At 39.8% G+C, this 20,856-nt stretch overlaps 1 protein-coding gene across 2 annotated transcripts in view; it reads left to right on the forward strand.

Annotated features, from left to right (window-relative positions):
* Positions 1–14,331: 14,331 nt before the first annotated feature.
* Positions 14,332–20,856, forward strand: part of kcnd3 (potassium voltage-gated channel, Shal-related subfamily, member 3) — a 171,138-nt gene continuing 164,613 nt past the window's right edge. The window contains exons 1-3 of one of the 2 annotated variants that reach the window (XM_047362606.1): positions 14,332–14,419; positions 14,509–14,603; positions 15,355–16,534. In XM_047362606.1, coding sequence (XP_047218562.1) covers positions 15,432–16,534 — 1,103 coding nt within the window. In that variant the 5' untranslated portion in view covers positions 14,332–14,419; positions 14,509–14,603; positions 15,355–15,431. Of the gene's footprint in view, positions 14,604–15,354; positions 16,535–20,856 lie in introns of both variants that reach the window. The other variant, XM_047362597.1, reaches the window with a different exon arrangement.

Below are 20,856 nucleotides of genomic sequence, written 5' to 3' on the forward strand. Positions count from 1 at the left end.
TTTCATTTTTCAGCACGACCTGGCACCAGCTCACAGTGCCAAAACCACTGGTAAATGGTTTACTGACCATGGTATCACTGTGCTCAATTGGCCTGCCAACTCTCCTGACCTGAACCCCATAGAGAATCTGTGGGATATTGTGAAGAGAACGTTGAGAGACTCAAGACCCAACACTCTGGATGAGCTAAAGGCCGCTATCGAAGCATCCTGGGCCTCCATAAGACCTCAGCAGTGCCACAGGCTGATTGCCTCCATGCCACGCCGCATTGAAGCAGTCATTTCTGCCAAAGGATTCCCGACCAAGTATTGAGTGCATAACTGTACATGATTATTTGAAGGTTGACGTTTTTTGTATTAAAAACACTTTTCTTTTATTGGTCGGATAAAATATGCTAATTTTGTGAGATAGGAATTTTGGGTTTTCATGAGCTGTATGCCACAATCATCCGTATTAAGACAATAAAAGACCTGAAATATTTCAGTTAGTGTGCAATGAATCTAAAATATATGAATGTTAAATTTTCATCATGACATTATGGAAAATAATGAACTTTATCACAATATGCTTATTTTTTGAGAAGGACCTGTACATGTCCTTAAACTTAAATATAAATGTAAAAGCCCTGCTCTAGATTTGTACAGATCTGTTTTAACAATAAAGTCTTTGATGGTGACAGGGAATGATTATTGTCCATCTGCTTAAAAAGGTTGGGTTTTGGCATTCATCGGGAGATAGTAAAGTGCAGCCAGTCATGTGGTCTCATTCCTAGCCTTGTAAAGTAAAAACTACTGTATGGATGTGCCTGTTCGTGTCCTGCACTGAAAGTTACGCTCAGTCTGTGTCTCTCTGGCTTCCTGTTAAACTCTGACTGTGACTGATTAGGGGAAAACTGTGTCTGTTCAATGTACAGCAAAAGCAGTGGGGGCATGAAGTTGGTGCTAAGTGTATATCTCTGCTGGAATGTCAAAAGGGTTTGAAAAGACAGTAATTGCAGTTATTTTTCTTTCCTGTCTTCTATAAAAAGAAAGGATGTCCAATCACCTTATGTTCTGCTGATATGCTTAATTTTGTCATCCTTCTGGACCTGGTTAACTCTCAGTTAAAGTTTATGCTCCTTAATGGGTAATGTAATGTAAAATACAAGGTTTCTTGTTTTAAACATTGTCCAGATTCACACCTAAAGTTGTATGCAGGTAAGTGTACAGTACTGTGAAAAACTATTTGCACCTTAAAAACTGGTGTGCTTTTTTCACACTTAAATGTTTCTGATCATTAAACAAAACTTTGGTATAAGAAAAAGTTAACCAGAGTAAATACAAAAACAGTTTTCAAATGATAATTATTACATTACTCATTTAATTGTTCACTTGTTAATATAATTTCCATGTTTAAACCCCACCTTCCCAGGAGTGGCTGGTCCATCAAAAGAACCCACAACATCTAAAGCACTGCAAGTTTGGCTTGCCTGCTGCTTTGTTGCTTTAGGCATTAAATGATGCAACCATGAATTCTGTAATCCAAACATCCTAAAGGAGAACAACCAGTTATCAATTTTTGAACTGCTACGCTAAAACAGATGGTGTGTGTCTAACTAGCTATTAGCTTCGACAGCTCTGAAAATCAAACTATATTTTCAACATGCTCTTTGTACTACTGATAATAACTTCACCAAACCTCACTTCAAAAAGTCCAAACTAACTCTAACCTCAAGATAGTTTTCTTGCCTGTTATAATAAAGGGTTTGATGATATGAAATATGGAAGTGTGACAAAAGAAGAAAAACATAAGAAATCTCAAAGGAGGCAAATACTTTTTTTCCAGCAATATACTACTCTAAGGCACATGCATTGTGTAGGTGTGTGTTGCAGATATTTTAATGATGATAAGTGTCAATAATATCAACAACCATCTGATGCGCTACCCAGCGGGTTAGGGTGATAGAAGAGAAATTAGTTGCAGAATTTATGATAAGTTTTGGGGCATTACTTGCTGCTTGTCCATCACAAGCTGTTTCAGCAGGCTGCTTGCTCTGTGCAAACTCAGCGTTGGCTCTTATATAAATCACAAATGAGTCAGGTGTATTCTGTCATTTCTGTTGACTCTTATTCACTTTAAACCTCAGCTACTATAACTTGGATTTATTGTACTTAAGAAACAATTCTAAGTTCCTGCAGCTCACATAAAATATACATAATAATATGCTGACTGAGAAACATCTTTTTCTTGCAGGTGTAAGTAAACAAAACTGTGACATTTTAGAGGTTCTGCATGGGTGCAGAATCTGCTGTCTTGATCCCTATGTGTGCTGGAGAGTGGCCAAGAGATCATTTTCAACTTCCCCTGTTGCTGTAATCTGCCTTCCTGAACATTAGACAGAAAAACTGTCAAATCAGGGTTTGGTAAACCAAGAAACTCTATAACAGTCACTGATTTTATCCCCATAGGAATAATTTAGACACCTGATGGGGATTAGGTAAACCATAAAAAGCAATTCTTGAATAATTGATCTCAAGAAGTCAGCAAAAAACACTTATAGAAAATGAGGGAAATACCAAAACAAAACCTTTTATACAAGTCACTATACACGTGAAAGAATATAAAATCATTATGCATCATTTCTTTGGATATACTTGTTTATATTTTTGCAAAAGATAAGACAGATAACATGTGGCAGATAATATGTGGCTCCACATAGGCCTCTCCAGTCTCTCAGCTCCAGAATATGAGAAGATGCTTGTTTTACTCCTCACTGCTTCTACTGTGTGCTTTACTAATTATTGCATGGATTACACATAAGGATATAAGGAAATTTATTGTAACTTTTATGGAGTTAACTGTGAGCGGTTACTAAATGTTGCATGGATTACACGGAAAGATCTCACCTTATTTTGACAAGGTGTATGTCTACTAGGGAAAGTCTGTTTTACAAAAAGCTCTGAATATGTGTGTCTATGTGCGTATGTGGCTGCCGTGACACAGCCAGTCAGGTGTGAGCAGAAATATCAAAGCATCAGCATGAGCAGTGAAGGGAAGGTAAATCAACTGTCACACTTACAACAGCTTGTCAGTATGAAAAGTGAACTCCATAGATCAAAATTATTTACGTTTTAGAATGTTAAGGTGCACATCTCCACAAACTGTATCAGGCTGAAAAAAACATATTGTTTACTCTGATGCTTGCAGTTCAGTCTTTCAACATTTTCTAGAACCTAATTCTGCATTCACATAGGGTAATATTAAAATATGGTCTCACTGGATCAGGTAACCCTCTTATTACATTTTTTTTTTCCATTCAAACAAATTCTAGAATTGCAACGCTCAGGTTGGAGTAGCTCTGTTACTTTTGATTCTGATTTATTATTTTTTGGGAACTCTTCCTCTTGTGGTGGATACAGTTGATTTTGTTTTTTTTTTTTTTTTTTTTGGACAACTGTCTTCTCCGGTGTCAGATGCTGTGCAGCTTGGAGGATTTTTCCTAATACTTTTTATTTTTTGACATTTGTTATGATGCATTGCCATGGCAACGGGGTTGTTTCTTACAACCGGGAGCAGCTGATTAATATCTCAAAAGCTCAAATAATACTTCAACTACAACCTCAAATCCCTGATGAGCTGAAAAGGAGATGCTGTGGATGCAGAGCAGGAGCTAAGAGAAGAGAGTGAAGGAGGAAGTTCAAACCATCTCTTCCGTCGATTATGATGGGCAATGTGAGATCGTTGGGAAACAAGTTGGATGAACTCCAAGCCATACAAAGGACCCAGCTAGAGCACCGGGCATGCAGTATTATGTGTTTTACTGAGACATGGCTGCAGGATCATATCCCCGACTCCAGCGTCTCTCTGCCGGGCTTTTTAACCATACAAGCAGACAGAGATTTAAAGAGGAGTGGCAAATGTAAAGGAAGTGGACTGTCGGTACTTGTGAACAACAGATGGTGTAATCCAGGACATGTAACTGTAAAGTGTCATCTCTGCAGTCCAGATATTGAACTGTTGGCAGTAAGTTTTCGTCCATATTATTTACCCAGAGAGTTCACCAGTATTATTTTGGCAACAGTTTGCGTTCCACCTTCCGCTGTTGCCGACACTGCATGTGTTGCCATCAGCTCAGTTGTTGCTAAGCTACAGACACAAAACCTCGATGCTTTTGTGGCAATTTCTGGTGATTTAACCGTGCTTCACTCTCTGCTACACTTCCAACGTTTCAACGGTTTGTCAGCTGCTCTACCAGAGAAAACAAAACATTGGATTTGTTTTATGCTAATGTCAAGGACTCATACATCTCTACAGCAAGACCTCCTCTAGGCAAATCAGATCACAATCTTGTTTTTCTCTGCTCGAAATATAAGCCCCTTGTTCAGAGGCAACCTGTAATAAAGAGGACTGTGAGAAAATGGTCACAGGAAGCTGAAGAAGCTCTGCAAGGTTGCTTTGAGGCTACAGACTGGGACGCACTGTGCCAGCCACACGGAAAGGACATAAATGCCATGACTGAGTGTGTAACCGACTATATAAACTTCTCTTTGGATAACATCATCCCCACCAGAACCGTGAGATGCTTCCCAAATAACAAACTTTGGATCACCAGTAACCTGAAGGACCTGCTTAACAAGAAAATAGAGCCTTCAGAGAGGGAGACAGAGAATTATTGAGGAGTTTACAGAAGCAACTTAAAGTCAAGATAAGAGACAGCAAGGAGGTGTACAAGAAGAAGCTGGAGAGCAAGCTCCAGCAAAACAATATCAGAGATGTGTGGACAAGGATGAAGAAGATCACGGGCTTCAGGCAAAGGGATGATCAGACCAATGAAGGTCTGGACAGAGACAATGAACTGAACACATTCTTCAATAGGTTCAGTTCAGAAACAAGCTTCGCATCCTCCTTTCCTGCTCACAGCCAAACAGACATCCCACCCTCCTTTGACCCAAAGGACCCACAGCTGTCCAGTAACACCTCAAATGTTTTATCTTCAACCTCAGCCCTAGACCCTTCTGCTTCTACGTGTTTGCCTTCAACCATATCAGAAGATGCTGATGCTTCCTTTGCTTCCCCCTTCCACCTGTGTGTCTCAAGAAGTCAAGTGAAGATGCAACTGGAGAGACTGAATCGGAATAAGGCTGCAGGTCCAGATCATGTCAGCCCTAGAGTCCTGAAGGCCTGTGCAGAGCAGCTCTGTGGGATTCTGCAGCACCTCTTCAACCTTAGCCTGGCCCAGAAGAAGGTTCCGGTGTTGTGGAAGACCTCCTGTCTTGTTCCGGTACCAAAGAAAACTCACCCATCAGTCCTCAATGACTATAGACCTGTTGCCCTGACATCCCACATCATGAAGGTCCTAGAGAGACTCCAGTTGGCCCACCTGATGAAGCAACCAGTAAACCATCAGGACAACCTTCAGTTTGCTTATCGCTGTGGAGTTGGAGTTGAAGATGCCATCATACACCTGCTTCAACAAACCCACTGTCATCTGGACAAAGCCAGCAGTACTGTGAGGATCATGTTATTTGATTTCTCCAGTGCATTTAATACCATCCAACCTGATTTGCTTTGTCAGAATCTCCAGAAGACTCAGGTGGAGGCCTCAACAATCTCCTGGATCAAAGACTACCTGACAAACAGACCACAGTTTGTGAGACTGAAGGGTTATGAGTCTAACCAGGTAGTCAGCAGCACAGGAGCACCACAGGGGACTGTACTCTCACCATTCCTTTTCACTCTGTACACCTCAGACTTCCAGTACAAGACAGACTCTTGTCATCTGCAGAAATACTCTGATGATTCGGCAGTCGTGGGGTGGATCAGAGATGGACAAGAAGCTGAGTACAGGAAGGTGGTGGACCACTTTGTGGCATGGTGTGTAAACAATCATCTCATTTTGAACATGACTAAAACAAAGGAGATGATTGTAGATTTTAAGATAAACAGGCATAAGTCAAAAACTATTTCTATCATGGGAGAAGAAGTGGAGGTGGTGGAGGAGTATAAATACCTCGGTGTTCACCTGGACAACAGACTAGAGTGGAGATGCAACTGTAAAGCCATCTACAAGAAAGGACAGAGCAGACTGTACTTGTTGAGGAAGCCTAGGTCCTTTGGTGTTTGCAGCAAGATGCTGCATATCTTCTATAAGTCTGTTGTGGAGAGTGTGATCTCTTCTGCCATCATCTACTGGGGAAGCAGCATCAGAGCCAGGGACTTAAAAAAGCTCAACAAGCTGACAGAGAAGGCTGGCTCTGTTTTGGGGACTCCCCTAGAACCTCTGGAGATCATTGTGGAAAGACGGATTCTTCATAAAATGAAGAACATTATGGAGAACCCTGAGCATCCTCTTCATGAGACTGTCCTACAACAACAGAGTGTCTTCAATCAGAGGCTTCTTCAGATCTGCTGTAAGACGGAGCGCTACAGGAGATCCTTCCTGCCCACAGCCATCAGCATCTACAACGGCTCTTTGAAAAAACCTTCATAATGAGCTACAACAACATTTAATTTCCCTTTGGGATTAATAAAGTGTTTTTGAAATGAATTGAATTGAATTGAATTTATAAAATGCAGAAAACTGTTTTTTTGCTGTCATACAACGTGATGGTGAAGAGACACTGTATAACACAATGTATAATTTGCATTTACAACTAGGTACTTTTTCTTCTTTTTTATGCAACAAATCACATTTTTCTAAATAAACATTAGCACAAACATTCATTTAATGTGTATACTGGTCTTAATTTAATTTCCCTTTGGGATTAATAAAGTATTTTTGAATTTAATTGAATTGAATTGAATTGAATTAAATGATCAATATTTAGGATTAATTTAAAAAATGTAAAAATTTGATAAAAGGAAAAGCATTAATCTTATCAATTTTTGATGTGGGAAATTCATTACAAACTGCTTTATGAAAATCAAAACACTGCACGGTAGTATTTCAGGATATTTTTAAAACTTTGTTGCTATATTAGAGGTGCTCACCTAACTTATTTTAGGACAAACTTTGAGATCTTTTGGTTGCATCAAAAATAGGAACATTTCTTTAACAAGCTGAAAATTGGTCTGGTCAGATGTTTCCAGCTGTTTCCAGTGTGAAAACCATTTCAAAATAGTTTGAACTTATATCAGTTCTAGACACTTTGAGAGAGAACACTGGGATACTCTTGAAAAAGAGATTTTTAATCCTAATAAATTTATTTCCAGGTTGAATAAGGGTTAAATTAAAATAAAAACCTTAAATTTATTTTTTTCAAAATGGTGTACCACTCACCTTACTTGTCAAACCCTCAAACAGAATTTGGCGTTGAGGATATTTTGTTACTGGCAAAGATGTTCACTTAGTATATTCAGGCCAAATTGTTCTTGATATTTTGCATGCAATGGTTATTGCTAGTGTAATAACAAGATACACCATTAGAACCTGAACGAATATTTTGCAGTGGCAGGGTAGCTCCCAATCAGTAGACATACACTATCTTGACATAATGTTATCTCGGTGCCTTTACACATACTGTATGAACAGGAGTGGCATCCCGATCTTAATCCATATGGTTTTATGATGTCAACATACCCTTTAAAGCTTTATTAGTTTTATCTCTTATGAGAATGTTTTGCTTGAGGTTTAGGAGTGTCTTTATGAAAATGATTTACCCTTCTGGCAGATTCACATTTGTGTACTCAGACTCTGGTTTTGGACAAGAATGCCTGGCTCGCAGTATTTACTCTAATTCATCCAAAACAGGTTCTGTTGTGTTGAGATTAGGACTCTGTGTGGGCCAGTAAAGGTCTCCATATCAAACCTGCTCATCCCTGTCATTATGGACATCGTTATGTGCAGTGGTGCATAGTCATATTGAAATGGTAAAAGACAATCCACAAACTGTTGCCACAAAGTATGTACTTTATGTTATCCTAAAGCAACATTCCTTTTACCGTAACTATGGGGCTGAACCCAAGTCTAGAAAAACAGCCCTGCACTGTACTCCCCTCTGCACTAAGCTTTGCAGTTGACAAAATGCAGTCAGGCAAGCAGTGTTCTCCTGGCAAATGCCAAATGTAGCCCCATCACCTGGATTGCCAGACAGACAAATGTGATTCTTCACTCTAGAGAACATGTCTCCACTGCTTATGAGCCCATTGGCAGCGTACTTTGTACCACTGCATCGGATGCTTTGCAATGCACTGAAATCATCTGCTCAGCTATGAAATTCCATGAAGCTTTCTACATATTGTTCTTGAGCTAATATGAAGGTTATATGATTTTTGGAGGTCTGTTGATGACCCTGGGCACTGTGTGCCTCAGCATCTGCTGATCCCACTTTGTCATTTTGTGTGGCCTACCACTTTATAGCTCTATGGCTAAGTTGCTGTTCCAAATTTCTACCACTGTGTTATAATACTGCTTAATTGTGGAATATTTCACTAATGAACTTACTGCACAAGGTGTGTCCTTGCTCCTGATAACATGAATTAATTTAAAACATCTGTTGCCATGGAAGTGACTGCAACACCTATGTACAATGGTTTGAATGGGTGAGTGAATACATTTGATAATACAGTGTAACTGACCTGCAAATGTCAAGTTTAACAGAGGGAAGGTGATGGCAACAGGATGCAGGTATATAATGTAACATTGTTTTCAAGCATTGCTGACTGCATTAGTCAAATGTAGCATTATCATTGCAAAGCAGATGTGGACCTTGGCTTAGTTTCCGCTGTAAACTTTCAGCTGTGGAAAGGAACAAATAATGGGCCAGTTTTCCATCTACAATAACTTTCCTGTGCATGTGTTGTCTCCATCTTCTGCAGTAGTCATGCAACCTCCCACTCACTCATAGTGTCAGTTTAAAATCACCTCTTAGTCTAACTTACATGTTTTATAAACTCTGAGGGGAAACCCAATTAAAAATAAGCTACATGAAAACTCCATGCAGAACGGCTCCCAAGGTCAGGTTTATACATGAACCCTGCTTGTTGTAAGGTGGCAGCGCTAACAGATGCACCGTAGAAAAGCTGATTAGTTAAACATTTTGTCTTTTAAGACCCTTTTGTCACTAAAGTATTTTCCACCAAGCACACCTGTTTTCTGTAGCTTAAAATGACACAAAGAAGTTGCAATTTTAATGTGAACTTAGAGCTAACAAATAAATACTGAGCGCAATTGACCATGAAATACAGGCCCCCTTGTTATTCAGAGACATTTCAGTTATCGACTCTTTGTTTGCACAGGCCAGTCTCTGTCTTGTGTCCGTGATCTGATGTGTTTTAGGACTGATCATTGTGTGTTTCTGTGTTTTCTTCAACTCCTTTTCTGGTGACATCCAGTTAGAGTTTAAGAAAGGGTCATTTTGACTATTTTCTATTTTTCCAAGAGGCCAGTTTACAGTCGGGGACTAGAACTAGACTGAGTCCAAAGAAAAGAAGAAAAAGCTGCCTCTGAGGATATCTATACAGGACCACAGAAGCATAAATAAGTGTGTCAGAGCCTGTGTATGCAAGGGAATGTGTGTTGTTAAGGGTCTAAGTAACAATGACTTGCAATTTGTCATTTTCAAACAAGGGTCTATAAAACATCACACGGTGACTTTATGGTGGAAAATATAGCTTAGGCAGAATTATTAATTTTTCACATGGACCGCATTTGATTAAGAGTTTTCTGTTACCAAAATTATTTAGCTGGATGTGTTACAGTCTGCATGTGGGCTGTTATACTATTGATATTCTGATAGACTACGTACCAGAGGGATCTGATCCTTGTTGACTCAATTAGGACTGCGTATTGCTTTGCAAAGATCCAATGTAATGTTTGGATGTTGACATTAATATCAACTATATCTGAATATGAGTTAAGGTATATGCATACACATTATTCAACTTCTGTATACAGTGCCCTGCAAATGAATTTATAATCCTCGAATTCAACATTTTCACTTCTGGTCGCATTGCAACGTAAAGTAACTTAAAGTGCCTTGCCCAGGGGCACACCGACATGCTGCAGGAGGACGCTGGAATCAAACTTTCAGATTGCAAGACGACTACTCGTCCCACTGAGCCACAGCCTGCACTTTGAGCATTTCTAAAACATGAATGTGCTTTGATCCAAACCATTCCCTTGTAGCTCTGGTTGCTGTCCTCCTGGAAAGTCAACCTCTACCAGCCTTTTGCAGCAGCCTTTAACTTGTTTGTTTTGAATCCATCGTTTCCCTATACAGGTCCTTCTCAAAATATTAGCATATTGTGATAAAGTTAATTATTTTCCATAATGTAATGATGAAAATTTAACATTCATATATTTTAGATTCATTGCACACTAACTGAAATATTTCAGGTCTTTTATTGTCTTAATACGGATGATTTTGGCATACAGCTCATGAAAACCCAAAATTCCTATCTCACAAAATTAGCATATCATTAAAAGGGTCTCTAAACGAGCTATGAACCTAATCATCTGAATCAACGGGTTAACTCTAAACACCTGCAAAAGATTCCTGAGGCCTTTAAAACTCCCAGCCTGGTTCATCACTCAAAACCCCAATCATGGGTAAGACTGCCGACCTGACTGCTGTCCAGAAGGCCACTATTGACACCCTCACGCAAGAGGGTAAGACACACAAAGAAATTTCTGAACGAATAGGCTGTTCCCAGAGTGCTGTATCAAGGCACCTCAGTGGGAAGTCTGTGGGAAGGAAAAAGTGTGGCAGAAAACGCTGCACAACGAGAAGAGGTGACCGGACCCTGAGGAAGATTGTGGAGAAGGGCCGATTCCAGACCTTGGGGGACCTGCGGAAGCAGTGGACTGAGTCTGGAGTAGAAACATCCAGAGCCACCGTGCACAGGCGTGTGCAGGAAATGGGCTACAGGTGCCGCATTCCCCAGGTCAAGCCACTTTTGAACCAGAAACAGCGGCAGAAGCGCCTGACCTGGGCTACAGAGAAGCAGCACTGGACTGTTGCTCAGTGGTCCAAAGTACTTTTTTCGGATGAAAGCAAATTCTGCATGTCATTCGGAAATCAAGGTGCCAGAGTCTGGAGGAAGACTGGGGAGAAGGAAATGCCAAAATGCCAGAAGTCCAGTGTCAAGTACCCACAGTCAGTGATGGTCTTGGGTGCCGTGTCAGCTGCTGGTGTTGGTCCACTGTGTTTTATCAAGGGCATGGTCAATGCAGCTAGCTATCAGGGGATTTTGGAGCACTTCATGCTTCCATTTGCTGAAAAGCTTTATGGAGATGAAGATTTCATTTTTCAGCACGACCTGGCACCTGCTCACAGTGCCAAAACCACTGGTAAATGGTTTACTGACCATGGTATCACTGTGCTCAATTGGCCTGCCAACTCTCCTGACCTGAACCCCATAGAGAATCTGTGGGATATTGTGAAGAGAACGTTGAGAGACTCAAGACCCAACACTCTGGATGAGCTAAAGGCCGCTATCGAAGCAACCTGGGCCTCCATAAGACCTCAGCAGTGCCACAGGCTGATTGCCTCCATGCCACGCCGCATTGAAGCAGTCATTTCTGCCAAAGGATTCCCGACCAAGTATTGAGTGCATAACTGTACATGATTATTTGAAGGTTGACGTTTTTTGTATTAAAAACACTTTTCTTTTATTGGTCGGATAAAATATGTTAATTTTGTGAGATAGGAATTTGGGGTTTTCATGAGCTGTTTGCCAAAATCATCCCTATTAAGACAATAAAAGACCTGAAATATTTCAGTTAGTGTGCAATGAATCTAAAATATATGAATGTTAAATTTTAATCATGACATTGTGGAAAATAATGAACTTTATCACAATATGCTAATTTTTTGAGAAGGACCTGTATTTGGTTCCATCCATCTTTCCATCAGCTGTGACCAGCTTCAATGCCCCTACAAAAGAACAGCATCCCCATAACATGATGTTATCACCACTAAGCCTAACAGTGGAGATGGTGTGTTCAGGTGATGTGCAATGTTAGTTTTCCACAATACACAGCATTTTTAAATGTAGTCTCATTCACCAAGCACCTTCTCCCATGTTTGTTGAGCCCACATGACTTGTGGCAAACATTGAATGAGATGTCTTTTGGTTTTCCTTCAACAGTTTCTTTCTTTCAGTGGCTTTTGATTAGAAAAGCCACAATGCACAACTAATAGTTGTCCTGATTCTCCTTCCTGAACTGAGATCTACAATTTGTTCAGAGTTACCAGGGGCCTCTTGACTGCTTCTCTGATTATTGCTCTCCTTGTTCAGCCTGTTAATTTAGGTGAATGGCTATATCTTGGTATGTTTGCAGGTGTACCATGGTCTTTCCATTTCTGGATGATGGATTGAACATTGTGAGATGTTCAAAGCGAGGGATTTTGTTTTATAACCGAACCCTGGGGCTCAGGGGAAAGAGCAATCCCAGCTTCCCCTTTTTGCTACATAGCAAGACTGAGGACTGTGCCCCTAGTTTGCTGGTTAGAATAACTGAGCCATAGCAACCTCCATGTGGTTTTACAAAGGTATATTTTCTCACTTTTAACTATTATGTGTCAACATCACACTGAGGATTCCTCTCAAGTATACTGACATGCTCTTTCTTTTGACATTTTAATATTGGAGCTTTGTGATGAAATTTTCCAAAATTGTACTGCACTTCTTATCTATTGACCATGCAACCGGAAAAAATTTTAGTGAGTAAGAGAATTTCATTTGTGAGCTGCATATTGCTATTGTATAGGGTTTTTGTCTTCTATTTGAGTAACACCTGTTTATTGTCTTCAGCAACAAAAATTTTGAGATGAATTGTGGAAATCCAATATTTTACAGATATTACTGTAAAAAAGGCACTTAACAATTTGTCACTGTTTGACATTAAATCAGTGTAAATATTCCCATATTAGGACAGTTAGGAACTAACAAAATATTTTTATTTGCTAAATATGAGAATGATTTGTGTCAATTATTTTAGATATTCTTTCCTTACCTTCTTGAAATTCACATTTGGTATTTGATAGAATTGCCTTTTCGACTGCATGACTCGGATACAACATTTTTGGTATTCTTCTAGAAGTGTGCTGGAAATTTGGGCCATTCCTCCAAACGCGTGTAACGGAATCAGGTTTGTAGGCTTGACCTGACACACAATTGACCTGACACTGCCGACAGATTTTCCAGGAACTTTGTGATCCCCAATGCAAAATATTGACTTTATTGCCCTTAAGCCACTTTGTATCTATTTTGCCAGTAAGCTTAAGGACATTATCCATTTGGAAGACCTATTTGTATCCAAGCCTCATGTCTCTTTTAAGATGCTGCTTCAATATTTTTACATAATGTTCTTTTCTCATGATGCCGTCTGTTTTGTTTAGTGAACTAATGCCTCCTGCAGCAAAACACCCACACAATACGATATTGCCACCCTCTTACTTGACAGTTGGGATGGTGTTCTCAGGCTTGCAAGCTTTTTCCTTTTTCATCCAAGTATAATGATGGTTATTATGACCTAACACTTCAATTTATGTTTCCCCAGATGACAGGGCATGTCTCCAAAAAAACAGTGAGTGCATACACAAACTGTAATCTGGCTTTTTATGTTGATTTTGGAATTATGGCTTCTTCCTTGTTGAGTGGCCATTCAGACCATGTCAGCACAGGACTCATGTCAGTGTTATTAATCACACTTTTAATAGCATGTTTTGCTTTTGTTCCGGGTATTTATTCACACATTCCACTCCTAAAAATTTTTGTGACACACAACCTGTCTCCTTCCTGCGCGGGAATGATTGCTACTCAGTTCCATGCTGATTACACTTGCATATTATTGTGTTAACAGATGAACGTGGCACCTTTAGGCATCTGAAAACTGTATTCAGATATTAAGCAGACTTCTGGAGGTCAAAAAATCTCTTCCCGATATCTTAGTCAATTTCTTTTGATTTTTTTCTAAGATTGTTTAGGTGTTGTGTTTAAAATAAGGTATTTAGCAAATGGAAATTCATTTGAAAATCTTCACTGACCTAAAAAAGAAAAAGGGTTAGTCTGATTTTATTAAACAATAACAAAACAGGTCACATGTCCTTGTACACACTATAAATATCTAGTTTTAGCTGTATAGCGGCTAAAAACCCTTGCATTGATTCATATTATGCTTTATTGCTCAAAAAAAGCAAACACATCGCGGTAAGATAGGTTATTTATAAAAATGTATTTTTAAAACTACAGACCATTTATTTGTTTGTTTTTTATTGGAGCATTTTCTAAAATCCTGAATCAACTGCAGTTGAGTTCACAAACCAACCCTGCGCAAAAAGGGAGAGAGAAGGAGGAGGAGAGAGAGGAAAAGCGCTCCTCCTCCTCCGTCTCTTCCTAGCACTCATCCCGAAAAGCCAAGGTAACACGGTCCTCACGGCGGACTCCGCTCATCTTTTCTCCTCTCGCATCATGGAAATTGATAAAAAAACAGCTGTGGTACGTCGCTCAACGTTACTTTTTCGCCATCCTTCCCTTCTGTCCTTCTTTTAGCTTATAACTTCACCTCTGGTGTCTTTTTTTTTCAGACACGGTTTCAGTAATAAAAAAAACAAGCCGTCTGGTTGTAACTTAACTGTTCTGGGAGGCGGTCGTGTTTCTTTTGATGGAGAATTTTGAATCGGTGAGTTTGAAGTCTTGACTGACCGACGCGGTCAACATTCAGCTGCAAACAGCAATATGTTATTATCAAATTGTTCTGTGTTTATGTGGCTCATTACGCCTCCAGGTTCAGCATTTTGTAATTATTAACATTCCAGGTGTCAAATTATTGCAGTTTGACTTAATATTGATCAACAAGTTTGTTTAATCTTAAAATTAAAGGTAGATCTTCTGTTTTCTCTCTGTGCTTTTTGGAGTTGGAACTCAACAGGTTTTTGATTTACCCCTAAAAAGACCTTAAACAAAGTCAAAGTTTTAAAGCAGTATAAAGAAAAAGACATGCTACCAGTTTAGTAATTCAGTTTGCTTTCCTTTTTTTTCTTTTACCTGTAAGATGTAGTTATGATGTAAGGATGTTTTTTCCTCCACAGGAGTGAGTAGGGAAAGATAACCTTGAACTGAAGACAGATGATGCTTATTAGAGGTGCAGGCTTTCTCTGCACTGAAGCCCGCTATATGTATTTATGAAGGCAGCTTACATCTAGATGCTGAACTTAATTTCGATCATGGTCTTTAGGTGACTCCTATTAGAAATAACATGTAACAAATTTCTAGTACAGGCTGACATTTGTTCTCTTAATTAGTTTGTGATGTTCTTTACATTGAAGCATCTATTTTTTTTATTAACATATCAACCCCCATCATTGTTGAATTATCATTGTTTTAGTGAGTGGTTCCCATCCTCACATATTTCTTCTCTTTCTTTATGTTAGATGGTGAAGAAGTTGAAGTCAGGCTGGTTCTGAACGTGCTCGACCCGTTTCCCCCTGCGCCCCAAGCCAGAACCATCATGGCAGCGGGAGTAGCGGCATGGCTTCCGTTTGCTCGGGCAGCGGCGATCGGCTGGATGCCTGTGGCCAACTTGCCCATGCCGGTCGCCCCAACCGAAAAGAACAAGAGGCAGGACGAGCTCATAGTCCTTAATGTCAGCGGACGGCGCTTCCAGACCTGGAGGAACACGCTGGACCGCTATCCGGACACACTGCTCGGCAGCTCGGAGAAGGAGTTCTTCTACAATGAAGACACTAAAGAGTACTTCTTTGACCGTGACCCTGACATGTTCCGCAGTGTGCTCAACTTCTATCGTACTGGCAAGCTCCACTATCCACGATGTGAGTGCATCTCCTCTTATGATGAGGAGCTGGCTTTCTTTGGCATCGTCCCAGAGATTATAGGGGACTGCTGCTATGAAGAGTACAAGGACAGGAAGAGGGAGAATGCAGAACGTCTCATGGACGACCAGGAGGACAATAAAGATGCCAAGCTGCCCAACATGACTTTCAGGGAGACCATGTGGCGGGCTTTTGAGAACCCTCACACTTCCACTATGGCTCTGGTTTTCTACTATGTCACTGGTTTCTTCATTGCTATTTCTGTCATGACCAATGTGGTAGAGACGGTGCCCTGCGGCTCATCGCCCAACATGAAGGAAGTGCCATGTGGCGAGCGCTACACTGTGGCCTTTTTCTGCATGGACACAGCCTGTGTGATGATCTTCACAGTGGAGTACCTGATGCGCCTCTTTGCTGCACCCAACCGCTATCGCTTCATGAGGTCTGTCATGAGCATCATCGACGTGGTGGCCATCCTACCCTATTACATCGGGCTGGTGATGACCGACAATGAGGACGTGAGCGGGGCTTTTGTGACCCTGCGGGTTTTCCGGGTATTCCGTATCTTTAAATTCTCCCGGCACTCACAGGGCCTGCGCATTCTTGGCTACACGCTGAAGAGCTGTGCCTCGGAGCTGGGCTTCCTGCTCTTCTCCCTCACCATGGCCATAATTATCTTTGCAACTGTCATGTTCTACGCAGAGAAGGGTTCAACCTCCAGCAAATTCACCAGCATCCCGGCATCCTTTTGGTACACCATCGTTACTATGACAACGCTCGGGTAAGAGCACAAACGTCTTTTATCTGGTTGTGATTTGCTTTGTGTGTACATGCATGCCTGTTTATGAGAGTGTGTGAAAAAATCTGGAAATGGATCCATTTCTATTTTAAGCTGTGTGGGTAAATGTTTGATTACAGCTTAACTTGAAATGTCTGATTCTGTGGCCCTAAAACCTGCAAGCGCTTCAGAAGGCAGGTCCACTCTTTCTAAAGTGTCTCTTCTACACGTTTTATATAATAACTGCAGAGAAAGAACACTTTTCAGCTCTCCAACAGTTTTTTTGTATTACTTTCGTGTCTATACTTTTGGGAGGAGCAGCCATCAATATATTCCCTTTCAGTAATGACTTTGCCTTCAAAATGTCATTGAGAAAAGGATTTTGGGGAAATGTGGCAAAAAAGTGAAAGTTGAAAATGCCTTACTGAAACAAAACATTAGAGAGGAAATGGAGAAACAGATTATGCCATTACTGCTGTCTTTAACTCCCCCTGTGGTTAGTAGCAACACACTTCCAGAATCAACTGAAACAGTGACTCTGCATGTGGAGAGCACTCCTCCTACTTAATATACTCTTTGTAAGATGGAGTTGATGTGCTTTATGCTTAAGGCTATAAATGTGGAACACAAGACTGTGCTCTATTCTACATAAATCAAATATTTGCTTGGAGATTACAGAGAGTTATGGTTATTGTTATCAACAGATTTAAAAAGCATGCTTGTTGCCATTAACTGACTAAATGGCTGATCAATGTGCAGCATTCAGGTTGCTATTGCATCCTGTTTCAAAACTTTAAATTGTCACTGATTGGTTGTTACAGGAGGAACATTTGGAGCATTTATGATGCATTGTCTTGTTTTGTCCTTTTTTCCTTTTATTGTTTTGTTGTCATACATTACTGCAAGCAATTATTCTATTCACAAATGCATCAACACAATGCACAATTTAACAATGCACACAAAGTTTTGTGATGCAGCATTATTAGGCCTAATGGTAATGTTTTATGTGACTTTGTGTGTGTGTGTGTGTGTGTGTGTGTGTGTGTGTGTGTGTGTGTGTGTGTGTGTGTGTGTGTGTATGTGTGTGTTTGTGTGTGTGTGTGTACGTATGCATGAGTCAGACTGAGAAGCTGATAAATTACAGCGTCCTGTTAAATGTCAGAGACATTGAAGCCATAAACAGTTCTGAGCTCATTGCTGTGACACTTGGAACCCTATGATCATGCCCTGCCATTTACAACCTGCCCAGAACTATTGTTGTGCAGATATTCGTTTATGGATCGGCTGTGTGCTCCACCTACAAATAAACGTCCATTGAACTGAGGACATTTTCTGCTCTGTTGGATGTTAATTTTCTAGACACGCAGCAGCTCCTAGCCCATACACAGCCAGAGTACTGGCCTCTCCACCTGAGCTGCTGAATCAGTCTCCTGTTGCTTTTAAAGAAGGATCAGCGTCTGTGTTTGTGTGTGTTAAAAGAGGGGTAGCTGTTGAGCTTGGTCTCATCAATAAAACCGAGGCCAGAAGAGGGTGTCAGAGTGACTAATGATGTGGTCCACTGCATCTGCTGACTAATGTAAACCTTCCTGACATTCTGCTCTCTGCTTACAGTTTACGTCATAAACGCAGGCACGGGAACACACGGAAAGAACTCACAAACACATTTAGAGAAAATATTTAAGTATGTATAAACATTTCTACATTTTCTCTTCTTGCATGTAGGTTGTTTTAGTCTTTAAGTACCTTCAATAATCTTTGAAAAAATCCTTTTCCACTCTCTTTCTACTTGTTTTGTTCAATTCAGTTCAATTCCGCTTATCAATTCATGACGTCCCCAGGTTCTTATAAAAGAAATGGGTCTAATTAATGTCTATTTATGTAGAACCCAATTTAACTGAATTCATTTCAAACCATTGGGTAAAAAACATACAGTCTGATTTAATTGAAAGCGTAATACTATGCAGTCAGATTTAGTTGATTAATTAATTACAGTTGGTAAATGGTTATAATAAATGAAAAGTGTCAACATTTTGACTTTGAAGCAATTCCTAATCTTGAGCAAGTGTGTGGTGACAGTGGAGAGAACCTTCTCTCTCTAAACTGGAAGAAAACTCCAGTAGAAGTAGGCTCAGAATGACCGGTCATCTGCAACAGCACAGAGGACAGGAAGGAAAAACAAATTGGGAAAAACGACGAAGAGTAAATAGAATTAACACATGGTTAGCTTTGTCACTGGCTTTGTGCAGATAGAAACACAGCTAAACAGAGAAGCACTGAGCCAGCAGTACTTTCTATGGGAAAGAAAAACTAAAAGTACACAAAATCTATCTTCTCACTGTTCAATTGGTGAAAACACCATGTGATCAGTAAACTTTAACCTAACCATTCTTTTTCTAAATTTATATAATAGCATATTTGCTGGAGCTTTTATTGTATTGTATGTATCTTACCTTAGTGACATGCCTACACTTAATCTACATCCACTTAATTAGGTATAACATGGTAACATTGAGCTGGGCCCTCTTTCGCCTCTGGAATTACCTTAAATCATCCTTGCATACACTTAACAAGGCATTAAATACTTTTCTGAGACTTTGGTCCATAGTGACATTAGCCATCACACAGTTGCTGCAGACTTGTTGGCTGAACAACTATGATGTGAATCTCCACCACATCCCAAAGGTGCTCTGTTAGTGTGTTTTGGAGCTCTATTGGCTCACACTGCTAAAATATCATCCCAATTGAGACACAAATCCATGATGTTCAGAATACGATTATAAAATGTTTCAGAGAATGGGTTTATAAAACCATTCAGCTGTTGTAATCGGAGACAATATGTATTTTCACTCTAGCAATGAGTCAGTCATTTAAATGTTTCAAGCTTGGAATTACCTCTCTCTATTTCAAAATGGCATTATGCTCATCAGAATGCTAATTGAGTCATGTAAGAGTGAGATACTCCCATAGTATATTTGTCTTATCTGATGCTTTCACCAACTGCACCTCTTGAGAAACTCATTTCTTCCATGAAGGAAAACGAATTCATGTTATCTATTTAAAAGACATAATCCCTTTGCTGTTTCTCTAAATCTCTTTAGCTGCATTTATTTTAAAGATACCCCTTTTGCTGCTTTGAAGTTCATATTTTATCAAATTATTGAGGTTATGAGAAAGTCTAATGAAAATGGTAAATGGACTGAACTTATATAGCACTTTTCCAGTCATACAGACTGCTCAAAGTGCTTTACACTAGCACCACATTCACCCAATCGCACTCACTAACACATCAATACACAGATCGGGAGGCAACTTGAGGTTAAGTGCCTTGCCCAGGGGCATATCGACATGTGGCAGGAGGAAGCTGGAATCGAACCCACAACGTTCTGATTGCAAGACGACTCCTCTTCCTACTGAGCCACAGTCACCTCCCTTCTGCTATCGTGCATCTCTGGAGTGTCTTCAAGTTTGTCTAATTTTGTGGCCTATTCCTTTGCGTCCCCTATTCAGAAACTGAGGAAGTTAGACTGAGTATACTAACCACAAGCAACATATTCTACTTCTAAAATGCTTCTGGTCATCAAAGATCTATGTTGACTGAATAAGTTCCCCTAGCTGACAAGCTGATTGAAACACTTTTTCATAGTATTGACCTGTGGGAAACAAAAATTTATAAAAAAAAAAAAAGAATAGACTGTTTCTAGGCTCCTTTTTGACAATGTAACCACCATGGTGGTAAAATAAAATCACTGCCTCAATATATAAAAAAGTGCATGATAGGTATCTTACAAATTTTGTTAGAGGTCGTACCTTCTCTTACTGCAAGAAGTTCTCTCGAGCGAACTTTCATTCAAGACATGGAAAAGATGACATCTTAAGGTATAAATGTGGATAAAAAGTTAAAGATAAAAAAATTGCCACTTCAACATATGTATTGACATCTAAATTTGGTTTAAATTTTGTTGGGCTTTATTAAAAAGGAAAACTCAGCCTGACTTTCAATGTTTTTAAGACTAAATTTGGACAATTTTAAAACGTCAACTTTAGTTTTGTTCAAACAAGGACAATGGCCAGTAAACTTAAATAACCATGAAAAAAAGCAAATCAGCGTTTGGATGGGTGACTAATATTTTATTATTGGTGCCTGGGACTGGTATATGTTTAGCTGGAAAAGTGTTAATGCTAATAATTCTCCAGTTCACTTAATTATTTTTTAAATCAAACATTTGGTCATTTCCAATTTAGTAAATACTTGACCTGATACTCAGACTGACAAGTCCAGATTTGCGCAATAGAAAAGCTTTCAACAAGTCTTCTTACTCAGATGT

The sequence above is a fragment of the Girardinichthys multiradiatus genome, chromosome 1 (assembly GCF_021462225.1).
Source record: "Girardinichthys multiradiatus isolate DD_20200921_A chromosome 1, DD_fGirMul_XY1, whole genome shotgun sequence".
NCBI lineage: Eukaryota > Metazoa > Chordata > Actinopteri > Cyprinodontiformes > Goodeidae > Girardinichthys > Girardinichthys multiradiatus.